General features: G+C 38.8%; 1 protein-coding gene and 1 long non-coding RNA gene across 2 annotated transcripts; both read left to right on the forward strand.

The window, feature by feature from the left end:
- Nucleotides 1-4,462: 4,462 nt before the first annotated feature.
- dlc (deltaC) lies at nt 4,463-9,556 on the forward strand. The gene is made up of 9 exons (XM_051863429.1): nt 4,463-4,747; nt 4,839-5,072; nt 5,161-5,218; nt 5,322-5,579; nt 5,948-6,309; nt 6,403-6,619; nt 7,249-7,933; nt 8,038-8,152; nt 8,263-9,556. Exons 1-9 carry the CDS (start codon nt 4,697-4,699, stop codon nt 8,266-8,268), a joined length of 1,986 nt encoding a protein of 661 aa, XP_051719389.1. The 5' UTR covers nt 4,463-4,696; the 3' UTR covers nt 8,269-9,556.
- A 3,904-nt stretch (nt 9,557-13,460) lies between these two features.
- On the forward strand, nt 13,461-20,433 carry LOC127495778 (uncharacterized). The gene is made up of 3 exons (XR_007925181.1): nt 13,461-13,827; nt 16,157-16,286; nt 18,973-20,433. It is a non-coding gene; the product is annotated as an uncharacterized LOC127495778 (long non-coding RNA).
- Nucleotides 20,434-21,298: the final 865 nt, after the last annotated feature.

Raw genomic sequence — 21,298 nt, forward strand, 5'->3', positions numbered from 1 at the left:
TGATATGGTATTTTATTTTCTATGCTGAAAGGTCTGATCCAGAGCAAATATGCTTTCATTACCTGACAAACTTGTACTGTAGTTTATCATAAATAATAATTTGTTATATATGGCAGGTAGTTAAATATTGTGTTCCAGAAGAAACTGTACATTAAGTGCAACACTCAAGATGTGAACCTAAATCGTGAAATCACACACAAATAAAGACATTGTTTATATTTTTTTATTTAAAAAAGCATATCTGGCCCAAAACACTGCACTTTTAATCAAATAAAAAAGATAATAAAATCAATATGCATTTTATAGTTTTATTTGAGTGAAATCAAAATGTTGAGAGGAAAATTCATTTCATAATTTCTTGCCATTTTCAAATTCTGTTCTTGGTTTTTGATATAAAAATATTGTAATATTTCAAATTTCTTGAATAATATAATCAGACTTCAAAGAATTAGATGGTTGAATGTAATTGTATTTCTAGTGTGTTGCACAAATATTGAAAAATTAAAGAATGTTTGCATACTCTCTAATAGCAACTATGTAAACAAAAGTCGTTTGTGTCCCTTTTTCTTGTGTGAATTAGAATCTAGTACTAAATCAGTTTCTTCTACCATTAACTTCAACACTCTAACTCGATCTTAGTGCACTTAAAATAACACCCACACCCACATAATGTGGATAACCTCTCTGACCGACCGATGACCGAGCAGCACGCTTCAGAACGCACACAATTTGAGGCAATTGAGAGACAGAATGCGAGGTGTTAAACTTTTGTCAATGTCACACCTTTGCGTTTGACAGACGGACACGTGCCATTATGTCCTTATGTTAACAACTGAATAGCACGAAACTTCTGTCTGGCCTCTGCGAATCCAGACCAAGTTAAGCGGAAAACGCAATCCATTAATTGCTCCTAACTAGTGAGTAAAACATTAAACCAATTTAAATACACGTTGTCATATGAAAAAGCAGTAACTACAAAGTCTGACGAGCTTTAAATGCATCATTTAGAGTCGAACATGAACAAAAAATTTATCAAAATAGATTAATTCAGTAACCGCTCCGAGTGTATTTGATTCATTTTCAAAGAACCGGCTCGTGGGAGTCGTTCGTTTGAGAGCGACGCTGTCTGTCTATGATTCATTTAAAAGAAATGACTCATAAAAGTCATTCGCTCGGGAGTCGGACTGCTGGTCACGAAAAGAACCAGCACACAATAGCCATTATTTCAGAAATCTCACTATATACATCACGCTATATATTTTTTGACTCACTAAAAAGAACCATCTGACAAGAGTTTGTTCGCGAATTTAAGTTCATCATGTAGTAGTAGTAGTAGTAGGCCTAGCCTGCACTAATTCGTCTGTGGCCTGCAGTGCGACGAAGCGAAAGTCAATTCACTCAGTTAGCAAAATTTGTGTACAAGTGTGGCACACCTGTAGAAACTGTTTTCCCTGACCAATTAAATTAAGTCGCCAGTTCCAAAACAGACTTTTCCCAAAGGTGTGAACAAATGACATGCGAATAAAGTGACACCTCAGAGCATCATACACGTGCAGGGAGCCTGGGAACCGGTCTGCGCCGGGCACTGCGTGTCGCACTTCACACCTTGAAAGAGGGGCACCAATTCACATTTATGGTTGCGCCTTCTGCCACTGGCTAACACCTCACCATAACTGTCGCCATGTGTCATTTCACCCCCATGTGCCAATCCTCCTCCTCCTCCCCCCCAGAATTCACTAGCACCCACAGACACGCTTTATCTCAGCCAGCGCGACGACTCTTGCACCGTTTGGATGTTGGACACGTGGATAGGAAAGTGTTAATCACGGGCGCGCGAAGCAAAACATCTCGTGCTTAATTTTGTAAGCCGCAAAAGCAGGCGATGAAACCATTCCAGTGGTGACTTTATTACACTTATTAGTGTCCCCGGGGAAAGGGGGTTGGTGTAAGTTTGATCTATCATTCACCTATATCAGGAAACATCAGAGATGCAGCATGCGCGTCTTCGATTGAGCCAGATGGCTATTGATTTTGTGACTTTTCCCCGCTTTCCCCTCATCACTCTCTTTGTCGAATGAACATAATGGGCACACGACACCTATTTTGCTGAACATGTACCCCATAGTGCGCATCAATACGAGCTTGGGCACGCATCACAGAACGGGGCCAGGTCAAAAAAGTTAAGTTTTCTCTCTTATAATAAGTTACTTTACTACACGGTAATATATATATATATATATGCAAATATTTCTTAAATATATATAGGTATGTGTAAGGGCTCGTTCACACAGAATGCATTTTTGCTTTGAAAAATTCGGGACGCGAGCAGTGGGACGGGTCTCGAGACGCGTTTTTTAAAAGTTAAACTGATTTTAACTTGACCGCTGCGTTTTTGGAACGCCATGTCATGCGCGAGACGCTAAACGTAAAAAAGACGCAAGACGTGAGCGCAACGTTTTTGCACGTCCGTCTAGCTCGTGTTTACATAGAAAAACAATGGAAAAGTAGCGCATTGGAAAGGAAAACCCTAAGTATACACAGTACACACACATATATTATGTAAACACAATCTTTTATTTTGGATGCGATTAATTGTTTTCTCAGCATTATATATATATTTTTAAATACAAAAACGAAATAAAAATTACTAAGATGCTAAAATTATTGTTAGGCTATTATTAAGTAGGCCTATACGGTTGTACTATTAAGTAAAAATATAAATCGCCTTATAATTTATGGAGGAAGAACATTAAATGTTATTATTTTAATTTGGTTTTCATTTGTGTATATAAGAGTGGTTATGTAACATTTTATGTTCCTTAGTTTATGCTTATTGTTTGAAAGGCTATGATTTTGTTGAACTATAGCCTAAGTCATCGTGCAGATGTTATCAATACACTTTACAGTAACAAACTCATTTTAATAGCTCGAATAGGTTGGTAGCCTATATTAACATTAGCCTATATTACTTAAGCACATTATATTGTTGCATTAAACCACACAACCGCTGTATGGATAAAGTGTGCTATTCAACCAAGCGCCATGATTCGCCCTTTCCAGTTATTTACTTGCTTTTCTTGTTTACACAGATAATAACTCTTGTTTACGTATTCATCCTTATGTTCACCAGAAGCCAAGAAACCAGACTGTCTTAATAATTGTCCGACAATAAATTAACAATAGAGGTCCTTCTTAACCCCCTAATCATGGTGCCGTCCAGTAGGCAAAGCGTGCCTGGGGTAAAGATGGGGCCAGCGGAGGCACGCGCTGCTCTCATTAGAATCACAATAGAAAATCCCTAAAGCACGAGCAACAGTTTGGAACGCTGCTCATTGTTCGCGCGTCTCCTCTGTTTACCCTTAACATGCCCCAAAACAGAACGACAGAACCTTCGTTTAAAACTCTGACGTTAATGAGCTCACATATGGAATTTTTACCTGCAGTTCTTAATTTTGTGATAACATTTCAGCAATTGCGAGAGTAAACTTTGATAATACATGCCAATTATATGGGGTTATTTAAATAAACGTAACTCAAATAAAGACATTAAAGAAGAACAGATCCTATATCCATATTTTCGTGTGTGTTTATATGCCTATATCAACAAGAAAGCGCGCAAACACAGTGCGCAGGTGCAAGGATTATCATACAGCTGTAGCGAGTGTCCCCCTCCCAACACCCGTACACACACTCTTACTGCAGAAAGCAATTATCTACAATCTTAAATGCTCTGCGCAACCCCCACCATTTCACCCTCTTTACCAAAGACCTACAATCCAAACCCAAGATAACAAAAGAGCCCTCCGGATCTTTCCAGGGCACAATAAAGCGCTTGCCGGTTTAACGACTCACACGCGTCAGGACAATTACAGATTTTAGGGCTGAATAAAATGGGATGTGCAGATCCCCTCCACCCCCACCCCCCTTCCGCGATCAGTGGCGAACATTAATTCTCAAGACGAAAACAAACTTTTAGAGAATTGCTTGGCACGCGACATCGAAGAAAATACTAAAATGTGCATAGATGGTTAAAGATATTAAGATTTTTTTCCCCCACATCCTTAAAACTATGGCAAGAGGGACAGGTTTAATAACACTCCAAACAACTGTTTATAAAACTATTTTTCCTATATATAAATCGTAGGAACACAGTGTGGAACAATCCCCCCCTTTTGTTTTTTTGGGGGGGGCTTTTAAATTAATTTATAAACCAATATGATAACAGTGGATTATTATTTAACTCATTTGTTGCTAGCATAAGTTTCCAAACGCATGTGTTACGTACGGTTGTTTGCGTTGTTTTGTAATATCTCTTTTACTATGAAATGAACGTAAAGCGTCAAGGGTTCGTTAAATAAATCCATCAAAGAACATTTTATGACTTTTTTTTTTACTTGCATTTAACCACGCCCTCCTCTTGGCTTGCTATTTAAACCCCACGCGCTGCTCACACTCCACGAAAGGTATAACTGACGAGTCCAAAGTCTCCTGGAGCAAGAAATCTGTTTATCTTTGCTTTTTAAGCTCCAACACAGACGACATTACGATTTTTTTTAAATAGTTAATTAACTTAGCTTTGCAGTCCGACATTCTTTTTCAACTACTTTTTCCTTAAATCGTGGATACCACAACAAACATTCATATCGGACTACTCTTGCAGTCTGCTATCGTTCTGTAGCAGACAAGAAGATCCAAAATGGCTTGTGTTTTATTAACGTGTTTTTTAATTTTGATATCAGCTCATTTGGTAAGTATTTCACACTTATTTGAATGTAAGTCGCTTCTTTGACCAGAGTTTTCACAGAGTGCTAATCTTAGTCCTGTTTTTATTGCCACAGGCTGAATCATCCGGTGTGTTTGAGTTGAAAGTGCACTCTTTTACAAGCACAAGCAGTGTGTGCAAACAGGCCGAAGACTGCCAGATCTTTTTCCGCGTTTGCCTGAAGCACTCACAAGACATCATTCTACCTGAGCCGCCGTGCACTTACGGCACTGGAATGACAGACATATTCAGCGCAAACTCCATCTCCAGCAGTGCGCATATCCGCGTGCCTTTCAATTTCAAGTGGCCGGTGAGTAGCGCAAAATGACTATTCGTTACCACTTCTATGTATGTATGCATGTATAATAAATATTTAACAAAGTTTTCTGTCATTACAGGGAATCGTCTCGCTGATAATCGAAGCCTGGAACGCAGAGTCGTCTGACCAGTCAACAGGTATGCGCCGTACTTTTGCCTCACCTGTTTCAGTTGTTTACAACATATTTATTTGTTACGCCTGCTTCTGTATTTAACACATATTTGATTTAATTTATCTCAGAGAATATCAACAACATGATCAGCCGTTTGGCCACCAAAAGAAGACTCGCTATCGGCGAGGACTGGTCCGAGGACGTGCATCTTGGAGAGCAAAGCCAGTTGCGCTTTTCTTATCGCGTAGTGTGCGATGAATTTTACCACGGCGAGGAATGCTCGGATTTCTGCCGCCCACGGAATGACGCATTCGGCCACTTCAACTGTGACACCGCTGGAAACAGAATTTGCCTGCCTGGATGGAAAGGCGATTATTGCGCTGAACGTAAGTGTTTTCGAATGTTTTACATTATTATGTGCACATAGAGATATTATAATTTGTCCTCCCCCAATAAATAAATAAATAACGCGGGCAAGTTCAACGGCTTCTTACGGCCACATGCAACTTCTAAGTTTGCTTTTGTTCACTGTAACAATAGAAGCAAAGAGCATGATTTAACAAGGACACGCGTTGAAACCTAATATGCTTTGCCTTCCGTGAAAAAGGCGGCATGTGTTTCTTTTGTGTGTCCCCCAGCTGCTTAGTTTAGTACTTAACAAATACTTGATGTGCCTGAGCCTCTAGAAGGGGGGTTGTTTTATGATGCCAGTCATTCTAATGTCCCCCTTTTTCTCCCTCTCCCTTTTAAACAGCCATCTGCTTGTCTGGCTGTAGCGAGGAGCACGGTTATTGTGAGGCCCCCGGTGAGTGCAAGTGCCGCCTCGGGTGGGAAGGCCCCCTCTGCGACAAGTGCCAGCGATACCCGGGGTGCCTGCATGGCACCTGCAACCAGCCCTTTCAGTGCACTTGCAAGGAAGGCTGGGGTGGCCTGTTCTGCAACGAGGATCTGAACTTCTGCACCAATCACAAGCCCTGCATGAATGACGCCACCTGTACCAACACCGGCCAGGGCAGCTACACCTGCATCTGCAAGCCAGGCTTCAGTGGCAAAAACTGCGAGATCGAGACCAACGAGTGCGACAGCAACCCGTGCAAGAACGGAGGCAGTTGCAATGTAAGCAGCCGGTTACGACACTTCGCTTTAGTCTTGCCCTTTCTTGTCTTTGGAGAAGCTTGAACGCTAATGGCTTTTGCTTTTTCTTCTCAGGACCTGGTGAACGATTACACCTGCACATGCCCTCAAGGCTTCTACGGGAAGAACTGCGAGGTCAGCGCCATGACCTGTGCCGATGGACCCTGCTTCAATGGAGGAACCTGCATGGAAAAGGGAACCGGTGGCTACTCCTGCCTCTGCCCTGCCAGTTACACAGGCTCCAACTGTGAGAAGAAAATCGACCGGTGCAGCAGCGACCCCTGTGCTAATGGTAAATATATTTTCAGCTTATCTTTAGTCCTAAATGCAAAACATCTCAGCAGTGTTGGACAGTAACAAAGTATTTTTACTTTGTTAGTGTACTTAAGTACATTTTTCAAGTATCTGTACTTTATCTGAGGTTTTTAATTTTGGAAACTTTTACTTTTTCTTCATTGCATTTCAAAGCGTAATATGCGACTTATGCCCCCAAAAAAGTAAGACTACATTAAAATTCAAGTACTTTTGTACCCAAGTAAAATTGAAAAGAATTACTTAATACTTTTACTGAAGTAATATTTTAGGTTATGTGTACTTTTGCTTAAGTACTCGATTTGTGTACTTCGCCCACCACTGCATTCCAGCGTCCTCCGCCTCAGGCAACATGCTGATCCTACAGTTTTTTGTTTTGAGATGCATCCACTGTGCATGACGTACTACCCATGCATGATATAAGAGACGCCAGTGAGGCTCTTACACTGATATGAATAGCAAGATAGAGCTGTCATAAAGCAATAGACCTTTCCCAGAGGTTATAATCACCTTTGCCCTTATTACTTAGTTCAATGTCCCTCATTTTTAGGCCAATACTTTAACATGGTTTGTGATTTTAACACTCTCCTTGCTTTTTTTTCTTTAAAGGTGGCCATTGTTTTGATTTGGGTAACAAACTGACATGTCGATGCCGCCCCGGCTTCACAGGCTCACGTTGCGAAATCAACATTGACGACTGCGCAAGTAACCCCTGCCAAAACGCAGGCACCTGCGTGGACGGCATCAACGGCTTCACCTGCTCGTGCACGCTTGGTTTCTCAGGCAAAGACTGTAGCGTACGCTCTGACGCCTGCAGCCGCATGCCCTGCGAGAATGGAGGGACCTGCTACACCCACTTCTCCGGGCCTGTCTGCAAGTGCCCACCAGGCTTTATGGGCACACGTTGTGAGCATAAATTGATGCCCACACCTGCGACCAACCCTCCTCTTCCAGCGGCCCTGGCTGTTTCATTTACTCTAGGCCTCATCACTCTCACTCTTTTGGTCTGCGCCGCCATCATGGCCCTGAGACATGTGAAACAAGGCCGCAAGGCCACCTCAACCACCGTACGCAATGATCTGGAGTCCATCAACAACCGTGTCTCCTTGACCCCGACCTCGACATTAGGTAGAGAGAAGGAGGCCTTCCTCATTCCTGGTGGTCCGTTTAAGGTATCCAATAAGGATGTGGCACTCAGATCTACCACTGTGGACACTCAGTCAAATTACAAGCAGAAGATGGTGGACTACAATCTGAGCATTGACGAAAAACCTACAAACAACAAGCTACACATGTAAGTTTATGTTCATGTCATTGTGTATTTTGTTTTCCGTTTCTGGGCTTTTATTTGATGGCATCAAATGTGCAAATCTAATGTTGATGTGTTCTTCATTTCAGGAAAAACTCTGATTCTACATTGTTGGTTCCACCTTTGAACTATCCAAAAGAGGGAGTGTATCACCCTGTGTACATCATTCCTGAACACATAGAACAATGTGTATTTGCTACTGAGGTAAGCATCTCCAGACATTTTTCTCAGAGTTTTCTCATTATCATGATTTCAGTGTGATGCTTCCAAAGAACATATGTTAACAGTTTCCTTCTCTTTTCGTTCTTCTTCAGGTTTAACAGTATTTTTCAATCTGGAGTCCCTTAATCACCGGAGGGCCTGACCCCAAAATGTTTACAGTCTTAAAGGACAAAAAGAAGACGTGAAGAGAGTATATATTATATCTACATTATATTATTTATTTATTCATGCTGCTCATGAAAAGGACAACTTTTTAATATGGACAATGATTTTGTGGAGACAAAGCAAGAGGCTTGAAGACTTGCATTATTTGCACTATTTTCTTTTCCTAATTTTTTTTTTTTTAAAGACCCAAATAGAATTTATATATATTTCATCATATTTAAAATGTACATAAGAACAAGAACTCTCTGGAAGAGCTGAGAAGAATCAAGGATTCATTAATCACAAAAGCCTTTAAAAGGAAGAAAACAGACATCCTGAAGTTCATCTTACTCTATGAATCACATGAAGCCCAAACAATCAGCCTTATGGGCGAAGGAGGTGCAACTGAAGGATATGGAACTGTGACCATGGAGTATTTTATTTTATTTTTTGGATATGGTTCGAAATGCTATTTATAAATGGATCTGTGATGATAAGCAATCAAAGTTATCGAAACTAGCCATTTAGGCTGTGAACAATGTGAACAAATGTCTTGGGAATCTACAGTTTATTATGGCTGTGATTTTATTTAGTGCCTACAATGGATTTGACTATCAGTGATGTTCACTCAAACCAAACCCAATCTTGATTAAGTGCCTCATCTTTCAATGTGTTATAGCTCAATGAAAAAGGTACTCCTTAGAAACACTAAAAAAAAAAAAAAAAAAAAAACTTAACTACGGAGTATGTTTTTCGACAGAAAATATTTGGGTTGACTTGGGTGCAAATTGTTTAAACAGCAATGCATGATGGATGTTGTTGTGTACAGCTTCCTGTCAACATTCACTGCTGCTAAGCTATTTCTGACATTCCCAAGGCTGGAAAGGACCAGTTGGTTCAAACTGATAGCTTCATCATTGTTAAGATTTCCTGGTTTTGTGAAACTGCATTAGAGTGTTTTTCAAAAACTAAAAAGTAACATAAAGAGTAGAATTTTTTTTCTTTTTATTTCCTTTTTTTATGTGTCATTTGTTTCTCTATATTTTTTTTAAACCATTTAAACCAAAATAGATACTTTTTATATTTTCATTCTTAATTTAACAATGCAATATTGTACAAAATATTCGCACTATTTAATTGGATTGTAAATAATTTGTATTTATAAAAGATAAATGTATATATGTTTATGTCACAGGGCCAGAAATATATATTTTTTCATACAATAAATCCTGAAATAATTTACTTTGTATCATGACTTGTTTTTCTTCATATGAAACTGATAATAATACCAGGATGGATCTATTCAGCTTTTAGTTTTAATCAGTTTAGACTTGTTTTGCCACCTATGGTATAAATGCAACATCCTAGCATCAATGTTATACCCTATATGAATCAAGGTTTGATCACTATTACAAAAGGAAATTATGTAGACGGCTGTAGCGTACTATTTTTTGGTCAAATTAATCAGAAAGCCTTCCAGTATTAGTTTCACTAATTCACATAAAGTAATTATTGTGTTGTATAACTAGTTTGGAAGCAAGATTTGCTGTTAGCATCTCTGATCAGAACAGTGCTGATGAAGGCAGAGAAAATTGTGAAGGGTTATTAATGGTCCTCAGACAGGATCACCTGCCATTCACTCCCCATTCTTCCTCCTCCTCCACTCAAAGAGAGAAGCCGAGGCTTGAAAGGGGGGAGTGAGGATTGAGCCGCTCTCGCTCTCCCTGGGGAGCACTGACATGTGGGCCCAGCTTGGTCTGACACCTGTCCTCACCACCAGCCCACAGACACTCGTATTGGCACCCAATTATTGCAACGTCCTTTTCCCAAGACAACAGCTCTGAGTGTTCTTCTAAAATGCCTGATGAGTTTGGAGAACACCTGACAAGAGATCAGAGACCATTCCTTCATGCAGAATCTCTCCAGATCCTTCAGATTCCCAGCTCCATGTTGGTGCTTCTTCTCTTCAGTTCACTCCACTCATTTTTTTTAGGGTTCAGGTCAGGGGACTGGGACGACCATGGCAGAAGCTTCATTTTGTGCTCAGTGACACATTTTTGTGTTGGTTTTGATGTTTGTTTTGGATCATTGTCCTGATGGAAGATCCAATCACGGCCCATTATTAGATTTCTAGCAGAAGCAGTCAGGTTTTGATTTTTATCTGTTGGTATTTGATAGAATCCTTGATGCCATGTATCTGAACAAGATGTCCAGGACCTCCAGCAGAAAAATAGGCCCACAACATTAAAGATCCAGCAGTATATTTAACTGTGGACATGGGGTACTTTTTATCCATGTGTGCACCAAACCCATCTGGTGGGTTTGCTGCCAAAAAGCTCTTTTTTTAGTTTCATCTGCAGAGGATTTTTCTTGAAACCCTCCCGAACAACTTGTGGGGATGTAGGTGCTGTTTGATCATTTTTTTTAGGCTTTCTGAGACTCAAGACTCAACTAATCTCTGCAATTCTCCAGCTGTGATCCTTGGAGAGTCTTTGTCCACTCAAACTCTCCTCCTCACCACGCATTAGGACGATATAGACACACGTCCTCTTCCAGGCAGATTTGTAACATCTTTAGTTGATTGGAACTTCTTAATTATTGCCCTGATGGTGGAAATGGGGATTTTCAATGCGTTAGCTTTTTTCTTATAGCCATTTTCTATTTTGTGACGCTCAACAATCTTTTGCTGCACATCAGAACTATATTCTTTGGTTTTACTCATTGTGATGGATGATTAGGGGAATTTGGCCTTTGTGTTTACACATATTTGTACTCCTGTGGAACAGGAAGTCATGGCTGGACAATTTCATGCTCCTAGTCACCCTGGTGTGCTAAAAAATTTAAATATGAATGGGAATATACTTCACAGATATTTTACTCATAAAAATTTCTAGGGTGCCAATACAACTGTGGACAACATGTATTGGAGAAAAACATTTATTTCATAATGTGATTTTCCCCCACTTTCAATTGTTTTACTTCGATGAAAGGTTAGAATTTTGTGAATTTTTTTAATTAAAAAGAGCAAAAGGATAATGCAGATTTATTTTCACAACCGCCTTTGCTCATATTTACTAAGGGTGCTAATATTTGTGGAGGGCACTATATTTTAGGAGCACTGAACTTCCATTAGCTTCAAGTAGCATAGCTTTGTAGCCTATTCTTGTAAATCACTTGTGTTACCACTCATTGTGTTTACAATCTGCTTGATTTTTAAACTGATAATAAAGTCTTGATATGAAAGTTTTCACCCCTCTCATACTCTTCATTCCTTCTGTCTGCTCGTCGGTCTTGTTTTCTCTTTGCAGGAGTCTTAAAATCTTTTCCTTGCAGTTTTCTGTGCCTCTCAGATAAGCAGGCACCTGCAGCTAAGCTAACTGGTCACAGTGACGTTAGCCGCACCATGAGCAGAATATATTGGTCATAGATGCGTAACACTGATTTTCCCTAACATTTCATATCAAACTGAAAGAAAAAGAAAAGGAAAGGCTGATTCAGTTTCATGCAGGATAAGGATAAAGATCTTTATAATAAACTTCACCATCAATATTTAACTTTTAAAACGATCGGTTTTGTTTTCTCTTTCAAGCTTTGTATATCAGGATGTCTGTCAATGTGTAAACCCACACCCTGCTACTGATTGTGATAAGGCTGCATGACTAACTGCTTTGGCATTCTTGTGTCATGATGTACCAGAAGCCCACCATGTTTTTAATGTCCAACTTTGGTCACTTAGCACTGCTGGCTATATGGTAGGCCAAAACAGATTGTATTTGTATACACGGAGCTGAGAGTGGCCGCTAACTGGCTAACAAGAGGTTATACGCTAGCAAGGTTTGTAGAGATAGTAATTTTGTAGAATAAAAATAATTTACAATAAGAACAGTACAACTATAAAGATAATTGTAACTAGCTTCCACATGAAAGCACAACAATGTCCTGTTTATTATAAGCGCAAGGTGCAGTTTTGTCATCTGCCGCTTTAAATGCTCAAGTTCTTAAAAGTCTGTTCATTCTGAGTGGCTGTCGATGTTTTTCTCATTCATCATCTGTAAAAAAAAAAAACAATCATTCTGAAAATGATTTCAAAAATATTGTTCCTCTGTGTCATTGTGGTATAAACTTCCCTATTCTCATAGTATTAGAATGATTATTAAAACTTTATAGCCTAGTTAGTTGTAGTCCTTGGTGTGAACGGGCTTTAAGTAGTGTGAGTGTTGTGTTTACACAGAAAATTCACACAGAAAAACACACAAACAGACAAAAATGAAGTGTGTAATGATGGACACATTATCATAGCCTTTCCTACATGTTAGAAGGGGCTAAACATGCTAAAGCTAACGGCAACACATCATGTGCATAATTTCCTTCAAATGGAAAACAGCAATGTTCCTGTATAGGAAAAAAACAATAAGTGTTCCATTTGATATGACAAAAATTCATACACTATATAGCTGTGTACATGGAGTATAGTGTTACATCAATGACTACTACAATCAAGTGCAGTTGAGCTGACGTTGACAATATTTGATGTTCTTTATGTATGCGAGTTGATCAATGTTTATGTAAGCAATAAGGTACGAGAGGCTGTGCTGTATCGTGAATAAGTCACAGCTGAAGGGCGTTGTTAGGCACAACGCGAAGCAAGATGCAACTGACAAATGCTTTGACTAGCGACTGTCAGTCATAGGAAAACCCCTTAACTGTTAAAAGGACAAGATAATACATCGGCATTTAAACAGATTTTTTTATTATGAACATAGGACTGACCTGAAGGAAAACGCTAAATGTGAATGCAGGTAATAAACTCGCTCACTCGATCTCTTTCTCACAATACTCTTCTTCATTTTTCAGTTCATATGTACTACTTTGACAGCTTTGCAGTCAGACATTTAGTCAGCACTGCATTCTGGGTATGTACGACTGTCATCCCTGCAGGGCGAACGACTAAATACCATCAATGTTCCAAACACTGCATTTGCACATTTCCAAGTGAAATGGTTAAAGTTCAATCTATAAACGGTTCAAAAGAACATGATGTCATAATAGCAACAGATTCTACTACTGTAGTCACTTCCTTATTTAGAGACTGCTTATGCTAACAGAACATCAGCTTCCAGTCATAACTATGAGTGAAGTAATTATCCACTGTAATTAGGGTGGAATGTAAAGAAGAAAAGAGGACGGAAGCAACAAATGAAGACATAAGAAAGGAAAAAAAGGACTAAGCAGTAAAAGGGAGAAACCCACATAGATTAAAGACACACCTGTCATCACTACATCACTGCTGATTTCACCCCTCTTCCTTTTTTTCACGACCCCGAGAACCCCGTCTGGAGTCTGTCCTGTTGAAGAGAGAGAGGAAATGCAAAATTCACGCACATGTTCTAAAAGGACAGTTGCAAATCCCAGCTAAACTCATATTCTCTTTTCTGTCTTGATGGGCAGTGACAAAGATTTATACATGGTGGTCTGATGGTCATTTTTGCATATGAGACAAAAATAATTATTATGTAAGTATATTTTTTTCACATTCATGCACATAAACCATGTTTAAAACTGTAAACTGACTTCTCTTCATGCACTTATTATCAATGTTGAAAACAGCTGTGCAGCTTAATATTTCAGTGGAAACTGTGATACATTTTATTTTCGGATTCTTTGATGAACAAAGTTCAAAAGAACAGCATCTGTTTGAAATATAAATATTTTTATAAATCTAATGACATCTTTACTGCCACCTTTGTTCAATTAAATGCATCCTTGCTGAATAAAAGTCTGATTATGGATGACAATATGGATCTTGTTTGTAAGTCATTGGTCGGTTGTTCTGTTTGTTTGAGCCTATTTTCCAGCCCAGCATAGCAACATTGGCTCAATCAGAAATGTGACTTTGGGGACAGGGATCTGTATGTCTAGCCAATGACAGATGAAGAGACTGTTTAAGAAACTTACATTTACATACACATTTAATTATATAGTAGACGCTTTTATCCAAAGCGACTTAAAAATGAGAAGAACAATAAAAGCAATCAAACCAACAATAGGGCAAGAATATGCAAGTGCTGTGACTAGTCCCAGTTAGTCAAGTACAGTGCATGTAGCAAGGTGTTTTTTTTTTTTTTTCAAATAGATGAATAGTAAGTGATAGTATTAAAGGGTTAGTTCACCCAAAAATTAAATTTCTGTCATTAATTACTCACCCTCATGTCGTTCCACACCCGTAAGACCTTCGTTCATCTTCGGAGCACAAATTAAGATATTTTTGATGAAATCCGAGGGTATCTGATCCACACATAGGCAGCAGCGTCATTGCACCTTTTGATGTCCAGAAAGGTAGTTGAAAACATGGTTAAAATAGTCAACGTGACTACAGTGGTTCAACCTTAATGTTATGAAGTGATGAGAATACTTTTTATGCGCAAAAACAAAACAAAAATAGCGACTTTTTAAACAATTTGAACGAATTTGTCATACGTAGTGAACTCAGTGCAGGCTTCCTTGTTTACGTCCGAATACCAACTCGGTATTGGCCAAAGCTGAACACGTGAGCAGCACGACACATGCATGTGATGCTGACACGGGATCCGGCCAATAATGAGCTGACATTCAGGCGTAAACAAGGAAGCCTGCAGTGAGTTCACTACGTATGACAAAGGTTAAAATTGTTTTAGTTAAAATTGTTTAATTGTTTTGTTAAAATTGTTAAAGTCGTTATTTTTGTTTTTGCGCACAAAAAAAGTATTCTTGTCACTTCATAAAATTAAGGTTGAAACACTGTAGTCACGTTGACTATTTTAACCATGTTTTTAACTACCTTTCTGGACGTCAAAAGGTGCAATGACGTTGCTGCCTATGTGTGGATCAGATACTCTCGGATTTCATCAAAAATATCTTAATTTGTGTTCCGAAGATGAACGAAGGTCTTACGGGTGTGGAACGACATGAGGGTGAGTAATTATTGACAGAATTTTCATTTTTGGGTGAACTAACCCTTTAATGGGTCTAGTGTTGACAAAAAAGTTTCTTGAAAATGGCTAAAGACTAAGCAGCTCAGGTTGATTTAGGCAGGTCATTCCACCAGCATGGAACAGCCAAGGTAAACGTCCGTGAAAGTGATTTTGTGCCTCTTTGAGATGGCACCACAAGATGCCGTTCTCTTGCAGAACTCAAGTTTCTGAAGGGCACACAAGTCTGAAGTAGTGAGTTTAAGTATAAGGGTGCAGCGCCAGTGGTTGTTCTGTAGGCAAACATCAAAGCCTTGAATTTCATGCGAGCGGCAATTGGCAACCAGTGCAAGTTTATAAAGAGAGGTGTGACGCGCTCTCTTCGGCTCATTAAAGACCACTCTTGCTGCAGCATTCTGGATCAGTTGCAGAGGTTTGACAGTGTATGCTGGAAGCCCTGCCAAGAGAGAATTACAATAGTCCAGTCTGGATAGAACAAGGAGTTGTGTAGCATGCTCCGACAGGAAGGGTCTAATTTTCCTAATGCTGTATAAGGCAAATCTGCAGGACCGGGCAGTTCTAGCAATGTGGTCTGTGAAGTTTAACTAATCATCAATCACAACTCCAAGGTTACTGGCTGTCCTGGATGTGGTTATGGTTGACAAAAATAGCTGAATGAAGAAGTTGTGATGAAGTGTTGGGTTGGCTGAGACCACAAGCAGTTCTGTCTTCGCAAGGTTGATTTGAAGGTGGTGGTCCTCCATCTAGCAAGAAATGTCTGTCAGGCAGGCTGAGATGCAAGCAGCTACCGTCGGGTCATCTGGCTAGAATGAGAGGTAGAGTTGTGTGTCATCAGCATAGCAGTGATAAGAAAACCCATGTTTGTGAATTACAGATCCTAGAGATGACATGTAGATGGAGAAGAGAAGTGGTCCAAGCACTGAGCCCTGAGGCACTCCAGTATCTAGATGTTGAGACTTAGACACCTTACCCCTCCACGACACCCTGAAGGACCTACCTGAGAGGTAAGACTTGAATTATTGGAGTGCGGTTCCTGAGATACCCTTCATCCTGTGGGTTGTCAAAAGCAGCAGACAGATACAGAAGAGTACTGAGGATTTGGAAGCTGCTCCTGCTAGTCTCAGAGTTTGAATAACCGAGAACAGGGCAGTTTTGAAACAATCAATACTTTTTCAGTTCTGTTTGGTGTCGCTAGAAATTGAACACATTACCTTTAAGAGTAATCAAATGTTAAAATATTGGGTACTGAAATGTTGATATTATATGACTTCATATGAATTTAATTGAATATCTTAGTACTTCAATGAAGCTGGAGACTATATTAATGTGTGTGTGTGTTTATCTGTGGGGGTTTGAGAGCGCTCTAAGGGTCATTGTGAACATTTTTATGTATTTTTTACAGCTTTGTAGGAATTTATGAATTATGTAAACAGAGCATTGAGCTTCCAGAAATTATGCTCTGAAAATTCCCACATTTGGGGAATGTGTAAACCGGATTTCAATCGGCTTCATTATGAATGAATTGGTTTCTTGGTTAGGGTGTCACCACTGCCAAGTTGTTACGGGTAATATGAAAGATGTCAATAAAACTTTGCAGTACAGCTCTTTGACCCATTACCACGCATCAACATGTCATGTTAAGAATGACACTCCACCTGCTTCTCCACTCACAAGTCTGATAAATATCAGCTACACCCTGATCTAACTGCCTTCTTTCATTTTACTATAAACCTTTGGCTTCTGTCACAAGATATGCATGATTAAGAACTTCAAGGAAACACTTCATGCAAAGTGTTTTGGTACATTTGTATATGTATAAGATTATTGGTGGTCGGGGAGAGGTTGGCGGAAATGTAGGGGGAGTTTGTCTATCTAGGATTAAAGTTTGCCCACAATTCCTTCCCTCCTAGCTTCCTGTTTTTAGAGTATATATAGGTCTTGACATGGGAAGGGAAGTGGACCTTATTCTGGCACACTCATCACTCCTAGGCCCCATTCTTTCCTTTAGCGTGAAGAGGAAACCGTGCATCTTCCTGACCACACACCCTCGATCACACACGTTCACTCATATACAAAAAGCCAAAAGAAAAAAGTCTTAATTCATTGACACTAAAAGTGACATGTGGTCTAACCATCAAGTACAAAGCAAATAAATTTAACATAAAAAGTGACTTTTTTCTTACACAATACCTGTGTACACATTAGTCATCAATTTTTCATTCAAGGTAAAAAAAAAATTAACAAATTTAATGAATTATTAATTCATAAATATCATAAAAGTTTTGGTGAGGTGCATGATATTTTACAAACTGAACTAACATTGCCTCATCATGAAAAAGTTAAATTATCAGATATTTTAGGGAATTATTGATAAAATAATATTAAACAGGAAATTAAGAAGGTTTTCTTTTCAAGAATTGTATTCTTTTAAAAATTGAAATGCAATTTTTATTTAGAAACTAATAATGTGTTTATCACAGAAGAGGTGTATTCAAGTCCATGTTTGTATAAATTATATTTTTAATGTAGACTACCATTCAAAAGTTTGGGGTCAGAGTGATTTTTTTAAAGAAATTAATACTTCTTTCAACAAGGACAGATTAAACTGATAAAAAAAAGTGACAGTAAAGACATTTATAATGTTACAAAATATTTCTATTATAAATAAATGTGGTCATTTTGAACTTTTTTTCATCAGAGAATCCTGAAAAAAACGAATCTCAGTTTACACAAAAATATTAAGCAGCACAACTGTTTTCAACATTGATAATAAAATATATTAATTTAGAAAACAGTTACTTTAAATTTTAATATTTTTTCACAATATTACTGTTTTTCCTGTATTGTTGATCAAATAAATGCAGCCTTATTGAGCATAAGAGACTTCTTTTAAAAACATTTAAACATCTTACAGACTTTTGAACAGTAGCGTATTTTTTCCATGTCATTGGCCCACCAACAAGAGATTTCACAATGTAAAACGTTACTTTGACATGTTGGGAATGTGGTTGTAGTGTTGTCTGTACTGAGACATGGTGAGGTCAGGGTTTGACACCACCCTCCACGGTTCAGCTGCTGGGACTCTGTAAGTCAAAGGTCACAACAAATAGGAAGTGCCCAACACAAATATAGGTCCTACTGACGGAGTGGATTTTTCGGATGGGATGTGGAGGGAGGAAAGAGAATGCGGTAGGGGTGGGGGCTCTGACAGCGGGCAATAACAAGACAGAGAAAAAAAAACATGCCAGAGCAAGAGTCAACAAACTTAATTTCAAAAGTAAACAAGAGACCCTTCCTTCTAAATGTAATTAGTGCAACAATCTCAATGTGCACTTACAGAGCAGAAACATGGTGTAACAAGTGTATTGTCTCAAATCAAACTGAAAAAAAAAAAAAACTGAAGGGTCACTGGATTTCCTGCTATTGTCTCTGAGGGAAACAAGCAAGTCGAAGGTGCATATGCGCACTTCTGATATGTTTGAGGAATCCAAAAGGTGAGCAGATATCAACCAAAACAACATTGGACCCCATTGACTTTCATTATATATAAGAAAAAATGACAAGAAAGTACATGAGGGTGAATAAATGATGGCAGAATTTTCATTTTTGGGTGAACTATTCCTTTAAGTGTCTAAACATGCATGTTCATGCTAATGTTGTCTTTGTCACTGATGTTGTTCCCCTTTCTAGCAAAGAACAGATGGAGGCTTCTTCTGTGTTTTGCAAGCCCGAGAAAAAGCAGCGGCAACATAAACTCCCACACATAAATAAAAACAAGAACAGTGGGATACAGACTGAGAACATTATCCCCCCACGCGCCTCCCCTCCAAACCCTGTCCCAAGAGAGGAACTTCAGCTGAGGATGGTGGGGCTCGTAAATCAGTGATTGCCGTGTTGAGATTGAGACTGTCTCCCTACATTCTCCCTGAAGAATTATGAGCTCTCATGCTTTTTCTTTCAGTTTGATGATTCTGCCTCATCTATGCATGTATCATTGAAGACTAAAATCTTCATCTGTTTCACAATGACATTAAGACTGTAGCAATATGTGTGTGTGTTTGTTGATGAAGTCTGAGAGCTCTCTAACAGGTCATTCTTTAATGACCATAAAGAGGCAGAAGATCTATGATTAAAGGTTCTGGTCTGCTATTACTAAGTGTATCAGAGAAAAATGGCTTCTTCTGGACATAAATATTTGCAATGGCTTTAGTTAGAGAGTTTTAGGGGTGATCTGAAAGCCCAGCGTTCGGTGGATGGGGTCTTGAGAGAGGCCTGTATCCGGCAGGCTGCTCCCCTCTGACCCCGGGCGGCGTGGGAAAGAGAGTATGGGGAACTGGCGTGACCAGGGACATTAACACAGATGACTCTAGCAGACCTGGCTGAACACCTGTCCTCCTCCTCTCTACCTCAGACATCAGTCAGTGGAGCTTCGCCAAACCACTTTTCTCCCAATGAGATGGGGAGGAAGCCTGATCATATCCAAGAAATCCTTGCCTTCATCCCATTTTCTCTACATAATGTACATAAAATGTGATAACTATGGAAGCTTGTTTCTGCCATGAAATAAAAAATATAAAAGGTAATTGCGACTTTTTATCTCACAATTCGGGCTCTTTATTTTTTCATAAAGAATTTTTTCAGAATTGCGATATAAACTCACAATTGTGAGTTATAAAGTCAGAATTGTGAGATATAAACTCGCAATTGCATGTTTTAATGTCCAATTATGAGGGGAAAAAGACTGATGTTTTTCTCTGAATTGCAAGTTTATCTCACAATTCTGACTTTATAACTCACAACTGCATGATTTTTTCTCAGAATTGTGAGTTTATATCATTATTCTGAGTTTATAAGACGCAATTCTGACTTAATATTACGCAATTCTGACTTTATAATTCGCAATTACGAGTTTAAATCTCCCAATTCAAAATTGTGAGATGCAAACTCGCAATTGAGAGAAAAAAAGTCAGAATTGTGAGATAAAAAGTCACAATTACCTTTTTTATTTTTTTATTTAGTGGTGGAAACAAGCTTCCATAAATAACATATCAAATGTTTAATTATTTATAAATAAAGAATTTGGTAATATTACGGTTTCATTTTGCAGTCTAAAGACTTAGTCTAAAGTTGGAAATTTTGAAAAAAAATAAAATAAACATCTAACATGACTCTAATTGGGAATATATATATATATATATAAAATGAGAATATAAAAAGGCAAATAAAATAAATAAAAGGCAATTATTTAATTTAGGATTTAGGATCATAATATTTTTCTCATAAAGGGGTTTTATATGAACTCAGAGGAAGAATTTCTTAAATTAATTTTTCATATTATTTTAAACTTTACACTCAAATTGTTTTGCTTAATTAGAAGCATTTTCACTACAGATCTCAGACTTTCATTCGTCACTGTAAGTGGCAGTCAGACTTATGTGAGTTAAACCAATAGAAATAAATCAGGCATTCTCGAATCTCGATCATGCACATCTCTCCCTGTGCTCATAAAGAACGACAACGAGACTCTAGACAAGTATGAATGTGGAGAATATAGCTTTGGGGAAACTGCTTCAGTTGCATCATTTAGGTTAACCGATCACTGGAAAACAAACAAGAAAAATACGTCAAAGTGGAAGTCACTGTCATATGCTAAATACTACTTCTGCCTGACTGAATACTTTCTGATTATGAGGTCAGCAATATCTTGTACTTTATCTACAAAACTGCTGACCAAGCCTAAGAGGAACTCAATGTTACAGTTTAAGTTCTTCTAACTCCGACAGCTCCATCAACTGCACAATGGAGTCCAGTGTGGGAAAGGAGGTAGAGGAAGGAAGCCGGTTTCAGTCTCACTCAGAGTGAGAGAGCTACGATAAGAATCTACCGAGCAGAGCAGGAAGCTTTTCCGAGGGGGAAACACGTTGAAGGACAGCTTGGACTGACCCCTGTGCTGGATCCCGAAACTGGGTATTCCAGTCTGACCAACCCACTGCCCGACTATACAGGGCATTCTATG

Source organism: Ctenopharyngodon idella, chromosome 15 (genome assembly GCF_019924925.1).
Source record: "Ctenopharyngodon idella isolate HZGC_01 chromosome 15, HZGC01, whole genome shotgun sequence".
Lineage (NCBI taxonomy): Eukaryota > Metazoa > Chordata > Actinopteri > Cypriniformes > Xenocyprididae > Ctenopharyngodon > Ctenopharyngodon idella.

Excerpts from the sequence above, each read along its gene's own strand:
- dlc (XM_051863429.1), top strand. The coding sequence starts at position 4,697 with ATGGCTTGTGTTTTATTAACGTGTTTTTTAATTTTGATATCAGCTCAT. Across the intron at positions 5,580-5,947 it reads AGGCGATTATTGCGCTGAAC|CCATCTGCTTGTCTGGCTGT; the intron begins GTAAGTGTTTTC and ends CCTTTTAAACAG. Across the intron at positions 6,310-6,402 it reads AGAACGGAGGCAGTTGCAAT|GACCTGGTGAACGATTACAC; the intron begins GTAAGCAGCCGG and ends TTTTCTTCTCAG.